General features: G+C 39.7%; 1 protein-coding gene across 1 annotated transcript in view; it reads left to right on the top strand.

The window, feature by feature from the left end:
* Positions 1-8142, top strand: part of enpp6 (ectonucleotide pyrophosphatase/phosphodiesterase 6) — a 35457-nt gene that overhangs the window by 12593 nt on the left and 14722 nt on the right. Inside the window, exons 2-6 of the mRNA XM_032499932.1 lie at positions 2430-2609; positions 3510-3621; positions 3846-3987; positions 4390-4569; positions 6410-6547. Of these exons, the coding sequence (XP_032355823.1) occupies positions 2430-2609; positions 3510-3621; positions 3846-3987; positions 4390-4569; positions 6410-6547 (752 nt within the window). The remainder of the gene's footprint in view (positions 1-2429; positions 2610-3509; positions 3622-3845; positions 3988-4389; positions 4570-6409; positions 6548-8142) is intronic.

Genomic DNA, 8142 nt, shown 5'->3' with positions numbered 1-8142 from the left:
GATATTTATAATATTTGTGCAACTGCAACACAGAGTTTCCCTTTGGGGATCAATAAAGGATTTCTGATTCTGAATCTGATTCTGTATGCATTTGTTATCAAAATATTAGGGCTGTCCCAAATGATTATTTTTTTAAACAATTAATTTAGCGATTATTTTTGCAATTCGTCGACTAATCTAACGATTCATTTTTTGATTAATCTAACAATTCATTTTTTGATTAATCTAACGATTCATTTTTCTGTTGGCGATTATTTTCCCATTGCTCAATTATTAACAATTTACACAAAACAAATTTCAGTAAGGTTAGAATCTCTGTTTATTAAAATTGTTTAACACTGCACTGTTGAAGTAAAATGAATTTGCAGTGCAGCCTGAAGCCAGATGTAGGCTATTAGTCCAACAACAAAACAAAGTCACATTCAGGAGGAATACAAAATTAAAAAACTTAAAAATAAAAAAAACTATAGAAAAAGTGCAATTTTTCTCTCTCCTTAACTATGAGCCCGATCCCGATTATTTTAAACCCGACATTTGTTTAGTACGTGGCCTATTATGAAGGACTCGTGAGATATCTGAAACAATGTGGCCTGAATGCGGAGTATTTTGAGTAATACCTCCAACACTTTAGACCAGTGTTTCTCAAATGGGGGTACGTTTACCCCTAGGGGTACTTTGGAATACTGCAGGGTGTACGTGAAATATTTGCAAAATGCTCATTTAAAAATATGTCATACATAATTCCTAAAATTATTATACTCTAATAATGAATGAGTCATGTAAATGATTCAAAACATTTGTTTTGTAGCATTTAAATGTTTTTGTTTAAAAAAGGTTGCAGTTTAGGTAATATATCACTGCCAGCGCTGTATAGTACTTTTTTATATAGACTTTTTTTTTTTCTACCAACAATGTTTTGAGCTGGTCACGGGGTACTTGGCTGAAAAAAACAATTCAAAGGGGGTACAATATTGAAAAAAGTTTAAAAAAACACTGCTTTAGAAGATCGTGTGCAAGCTTTATTTTCTCAACGTGTTGTTAAACCTAAGGAATCCATACTTTTAGATTTTTACGCTTATTTACGCAAATTATTTGTGTCGACACATTTACGTAACCGATGACTTTGACTACATCGACGAATCGTCCCAGCCCTAAAAAGTATATAACCGAGTGGATAGAAGAATTTGCATATTATAGATTAGCCTAATGTGTGGAAAGGACAAAACAAAAGTCTTTGGGCAAAAAATTAAACACGTAACTGACTGAGGATGATGACTCGGTGAAATGGATATTGTGTGTGTGTGTGTGTGAGGCATGCCTTTGTGTTGCACTTCCCTATCTTACTAAGCCCTATAAACAACAGCTCATCCTGGCCAACGGGATGTGAGTTTTGGAGCCTGCCCCCTGATGATGTGCTGATGTGTGTGTTTTGATAGAGCACATTCTGTGGATAGACTCTGGATTGGCTGGCTGGAGACACACACATGCATGCATCCAGTCCGTTGACACCTCGCTTTATCCCCGCGCCAGCCAGTCCTGCTTAATGCAGACTCTTTCTCTGCTTTAGCCTGAATTTAATGAATTTCAGATCAAAACCAACAATGTGTTAGTCCATCTCTCAATACTTATTTACTCCTCTCTATGGCCCTGTGGCAGCTTCAAGCCCATTGGCTGCCACCAAAGAAGCTTAGAAACACACCTCACATGCATATAGTTTAATTTCTGATAGTTTCTGTAATTTCTGTTATAGTTTAAAGTCTCAGTACTTTCTTAAAAACTACACTGGGTATGTTCATTGTGATGAAAGAACACGCACCCAGTGCAACAATGTGTTTGACGTGGTCATGTTGCAATTCCCCTTTGACAAAAGAAAAACAAGACAAGAATCTCTCAAAGTTTTGTCACACTTTATTAACGCTTAGTACTTTAATGCTTTGATCGAAGAGTGCATTCCCAAGACAGATTTTTCCATCTCTTACACCCTTTTCTTTTTTTTCCCCCTTTGAGCCAAAATGAGCTCCTATCCATTCTCAGACTATTAATTACTAACAAAACCTTAGCTGTCTCTTCCCAGTATGAGGCTTTGACCCTTTCGTTACCTCCCTTGGAGGAAACTGTTCAGTTCTAATTTACAGTTAACGCTAAACCAACAAATCACTTCATTCCACAAGCCTTCTTCTAGACCTATTGTAACAGTTCACTCGGGTGAGGCTACATAATACACGTTCCGAATGATCAATCATTGGGGAATTAATACTTGATTACATATGCAGTAAATATGTTGAAAACATTATACAACGTTGATTGTGTAATTGTACAATTCTTCCCACAGGTTTTAATACAATGGAACTCTATGATATATAGAGGAATACTAATCATAATAATATCCAGGCTTTGGATACTCAGTCTAAGCTATTTTTTGTTGATAGGCCGTCACTGTGACGTCCATCAGATGACTGGAAACTTCATGTGGGATGAGGCCTCCAAGAAGGAGTTCCTGATTGGGGTCAACCCTGACAGTCGCTTGCCTCTTTGGTGGGATGGATCGGAGCCTTTATGGGTCACCCTGCAAAAACTGGGAAAGAAGGTTTTCATGTACTACTGGCCCGGTGAGCAACACACAATGTAACACTCAACTGAAACTGCAAAGGCAAACTGACTGTTTTAAGGCTTGTCTTCACAGAAAGCATTTTGAGACTCTCATTTTGCTTTTACTTGTGTACTTTTTTCCTTTAATACATATTAAATGAGTATTGTTTGAGGGACAAGAGTTTTCTTTGCCAACGACTGCTACTTGTAATTATTGTGCACAATAAATGGGGTGGCACCCCCCGTGATCAATAATCAGCCAGGCAGGGTGGCATTTGATCAGAATACATCATAGAAAATTTGATTAAAAATATAGGAAATTGGATAGGATAAAACACAATGAAATTTTATAGGTTTTAGTCTGCCACTTAAAAAAACAGATCCAGTGCTAGTTCCATGATATCAGATATTTGGATAGTTGTCATGGAAGCATAAATTGGTCATGTGACAAGAGCGCGTTTGGGCGCTTGATGTATTTTGCAGACTCCATTTTTTTGTTTTCTGTTATTTTTAAAGTGTAAATGATGGAAATAAAATCTAACTTTTTGTGACATATTATACGAATGTCTAATCTGTCATTTGATGCCTTTTGGGGATTTTTCCATCTTTTCTTGGCTTCTTTATGCACATTAATACAAATTTTTACCTGGGTTGCCCAAACTTTTGAGCCCCACTGTAAGCAGTTATAGGACCATGATATAAGGTGGATAGGAACACCAGTAAGTACAAAGTCCTCCTTCTATTTATTTCTAGAGATAGAGTTATTAGAACAAAGTCCGCCTCCTGAGCACCAATGCCCAATGATCAAGTTAAATTTGGGGAAAGAACTAACTTCAAGGCCTGTGTGCTTCTATTTGCGATGTTAACCATCCTAAGAAGTGTCTATAAATAATGCAGTGCTATCACGTGTGTGTCTTCAGGCTGCGAGGTGGAGATTCTGAGTGTCCGTCCATCATTCTGTGAGCAATACGTCTCCAACCCGTCAGAGAAAAACCTCACCGATGCGATAGAGAGCGCTCTCAATGTCTTGAGGTAACGACCCAATGATGTCATGTGACCCATGGGTTACTGTTTGCCCATACATGGAACAGAGCTGTCAACTGTGTGTTGTGTGTGTTGTGTGTGTGTGTGTGTGTGTGTGTGTGTGTGTGTGTGTGTGTGTGTGTGTGTGTGTGTGTGTGTGTGTGTGTGTGTGTGTGTGTGTGTGTGTGTGTGTGTGTGTGTGTGTGTGTGTGTGTGTGTGTGTGTGTGTGTAGGTCGGGCCAAGCAGGCATGGCAGCAGTATATTATGAGAAGATAGATGTGGAGGGCCATCACTTCGGCCCAGAATCTGAACAGGTCCGGACAGCTGTGCGACAGCTGGATCTCGCTATGCAGACTCTCAACAGAAAAATCAAAGTAAGTAATATCCCTACCTATAGTCATGTTTCCATCTAATTGTCGAGCGAATTTTAAGCAAACTTTTGAAATTTAAAAGAAAATGCGAATTAGAAGCATTTCCATCAACTGGTTTAGAGCGAATAAACTAAACTACGCAAAGTGTAGTTTTGTCACAAGTTGACGTTGCCCATGGTTGTAGATTCCAAACCGGCTTGCTAAATCAAAGAGTTTAGAAGCTCAAATCTTTGGCTAAACGGAATGAGGTGGCTTTGTATAAGTTGGCCACCTGTGCAGAATACAGGGTGTGGGAGAAACATTTGGTGTCAGCCATGATCCTTATTACAATTACAGCTTCTACTGCTTCTCCTGTCACGCAGTTTACTTTTTCAGCTGCTTCTGTTGCTTGTGGTCTTTCTGCAGGAGAAGAAGATGGTGAACCAGCTGAACATTATGCTGTTTTCAGACCACGGTATGACAAAGATCCAGTGGATGGAGAAGGTCATAGAGCTGGACAAGTATATCAACATGACAGCCATTGTGAAGATGATGGACAGGGGACCGGTGGTCAGTCTGTGGCCCAAAGATAACAAGTATCAAGAGGTGAGGCCACAATCTGTATATTCTGCTCTGCCATCGATGCTCTTTGTGAATGATTCTAGGAGACATTTACATTTACATTTACAGATCAAAACGGTGACCAATAACATAGATTCATGAAAAGAATTTAAAATGACAAAATATAGAGATACAAGGTTCCTGTCTGACAGCAACAATATCGCTGTCATTCTGTCACAACTCTTTTCATAAATCTATTGGTTGAGGAAAATTCAATTGACTTTTTCTGAGGTAAAGCTCAATGAAACGTTTTCAAATTAGCCTTTTTTTGTATTTCCTAAAAAACACTTGTTCTGGACATACAAGGTTGTTGCCCGACAATGTCTAACTATAAACCGAGGAATCTCTGTGCGTGTGTGTGTGTCTCCGCATGCGCAGTACAGCAGTGCAGGGGCAGGGTGTTGCTCCATGGAAGTTGTAATGATTGTGGTTTTACCGGCTAGCGGTGTCGTGAAAGATCGTGGTCATCCGCCAAAAATGTGATTGCTGTCTATTAATCGTACACAAACACATGTAAGAGAAACGCCCAGGCTCTTGGGATCTCCAGCACGTTGTTTTGTTTGCCGGCGTCAAGGGGGTAAGCCTCTCCTTTCTAAGCGGAGCTCCTATGGCGCCATTTTGATTCTACCAAGCCATCACCTGCCGTTAGCATCCCATTTACTGCCATTAATTTTGGCGCCACTTTGACAGGGAATAACATCTGAAGCATTTAAAGACCTATTGTTTATTTCTAAAGGAACACGACAATGTACAAAAGGCTCCGTTAACTTGTAGCTCAAGTTATGCCTCCGTAGGAGATGTTTTTGAAAAAATAGGCTAACGATTGTGTCATAACCACGCGACTTACTGCACAGTAGAGGAATTACCGTATAGTACAGGAGAAGGTCGCAGACAGTTTGGACTTACATTAGCTGTTTAGGTTTAATTACTAATGTTAACTAGCATGTTAGTTAGCAATAATTAGCTTGTGCCTATGTTATCTCCTAACATATACCTACGCTCTCCGTCTTTGCTGATTGGGAATGATTGAGATTTCGCTTGGCACAGCTACCAGAAGACTTCCAACTTTCAGACAGGTTGCCCATCAGTTAGAGGCTGCGCAGTAACGCTCAGCACTCACCGGAAAAGTGCTTCTAATAACCTTTACTGGTCTCCGTCCAGAACAACGGGGTCTGTTGGTCCATTTCTTTAACTGTCTATGGCCTGCGGTTGTGCAAATTTCTCCAGCTGTTCTGCCGACTGTAGTGGCTTCACCTACACTGTCACTCTGTCGAAATATGGACACACGTCATGTGGTATTCTCCATAGGGTTTGTCACAGTAGTGGACCCGCGCGCTGACGTGCACTAACGTGTGCAAGTGGCACGGTAACTGGCCAAGAAACATGATCATTATAGCGTTTCAAGCAGGCTCTAAATCAAACACAACTAAGCCACACAACCAACGGACGGGAGGCATCGCCCCACAAAAAGAAAAAAAATCTTAACATTTTTGATATAATATTGATATAAAGATATTAAATCTACAGTATATATCATGCACCCCTAGCTCAGAAATATGCTTCAATGACTAGATACCGTAAACATACCGCATACTCTGAGGGAAAATGAGAGGACCTCTTCAAATACGTGTCCTTATACAGGTATTATTATAACATCAACCTGAGCCTGAAAGGACAGACTGATTATACATTCAAATTACAGTTTAGATTTCTTTTTTTAGCATATATAGCAACGACCAACTATCACTAGTTAGTAAAGCTATATTTTGTAGAAAGGTTTGGTGTTAAATTAACACTGTTTGTGTGTATGTGTGTGTTACGCCAGGTGTATGCCGCGTTGTCCCAGGTCCCTAACATGCGTGTCTATGCCAGACAGGAGATCCCTGAACGTTTCCATTTCAAAGGAGGGAGGTTTGTCTCCCCCCTGACGCTGGTGGCTGAGCCAGGCTGGTTCATCATTGAGGTAACAGATAATATTTCACTTGTATCAAGTCTTCTTCTCTTCACCTGCAATTTTTTTTATATGAGCAACTGCATTTGAAGTGAATGCAAATATATACAGTTGAGATCAGTTGCATTGTTTTTTTTTTAATCAGGGCAGCAGTTTAACATTATGTGATTACATAATTGCAAAAGAGATCTCCACTGTCTTCTTAGTTAGTTTTTAAAAATGATATCAGATTATAAACATTATGAGCCTTTGGAACATTGGATCAATGGTTGCTGATAATGGGCAATGTAGATATTGCATTAAAGGCAAGGCAAGGCAAGGCAGCTTTATTTGTATAGCACATTTCAGCAACAGGGCAATTCAAAGTGCTTTACACAAAATCAGTTAAACAGATAAAACACAAGTAAAACAGTTAAAAATCTAAGCATTAAAAACTGGTAAAACACTGAATAGACAGTTAAAAAAATAGACACATAAAACACAAGAATAAAAGTTACAGTGCAGCATAAGAAATTTAAAGAAATGAGCAGTCATTTAAAGAAAGGCAGATCAAAGAGAAAGGTCCAGCCTTGATTTAAAAGAACTGAGAGTAGCAAGCGGATTACAGGTTTCTGGGAGTTTATTCCAGATATGAGGAGCATAGAAACTGAATGCTTCACCCTGTTTAGTTCTGACTCTGGGGAAGAAAGTGACCTGTCCCAGATGACCGAGAGGTGGGGGGTCATAGTTAGTAGCAGACGTCCAGATGACCTGAGAGGTCTGGGGGGTCATAGTGTAGTAGCAGATCAGAAATGTATTTTGGACTAAACCGTTAAGTGATTATAAACTAGCAAGAGTACTTTGATCAATCTTTGGACACAGGAAGCCAGTGTAAAGACTTCAGAACTGGAGTGATGTGATCCAGTCTCTGGTTAGTGAGGACCGCGTGATGGATCCAGTTCTGGTCTTAGTGAGGACTCGAGCAGTAGCGTTCTGAATCAGCTGCAGCTGTCTGATTGATTTTTTAGGGAGACCTGTAAAGAAAACCGTTACAGTATCAAGTCTACTGAAGATAAAGGCATGGACAAGTTTTTCAAATCCTGTTGACACATAAGTCCTTAACCCTTGATAGTTCTTAGGTGTAGAGGCTGACTTTGTAATTGTTTTATGTGGCTGTTAAAGTTCAGGTCCGAGTCCCATGACACCCAAGATTTTGGCTTTGTCTGTTGTTTTTAACATGTTGTTGAAGCTGAGCGCAGACTTTTAATCGTTCCTCTCTGCTCCAAAAACAACCACCTCAGTTTTCCTTCATTAATTTCAAAAAGTTCTGGCACATCAGCCGTTAATTTGTTCGATGCACTTGTCAGTTTTTGTATGGACTATAGTCCCTGGCCTAAGGGTATGTAAATTTGTGTCGTCGCATAACTATGGTAACTTATTTTGTTTTCTCAAATTCGGGCCAGGGGAGCATGTAGATGTTAAACAGAAGAGGCCCCAGAATAGAACCTTGGGGAACTCCACACGTCATATTTGTATGTGTCCAACCCCCGCCGCAAGGAGGGAGTGTTTTAAAAAGACTAAAACAAAAGTATACCAGCAGTAAAATCTTCCCACTGACAAATAGGACC

Source organism: Etheostoma spectabile, chromosome 20 (assembly GCF_008692095.1).
Source record: "Etheostoma spectabile isolate EspeVRDwgs_2016 chromosome 20, UIUC_Espe_1.0, whole genome shotgun sequence".
Lineage (NCBI taxonomy): Eukaryota > Metazoa > Chordata > Actinopteri > Perciformes > Percidae > Etheostoma > Etheostoma spectabile.
This window is presented reverse-complemented; position numbering and strand designations above follow the sequence as displayed.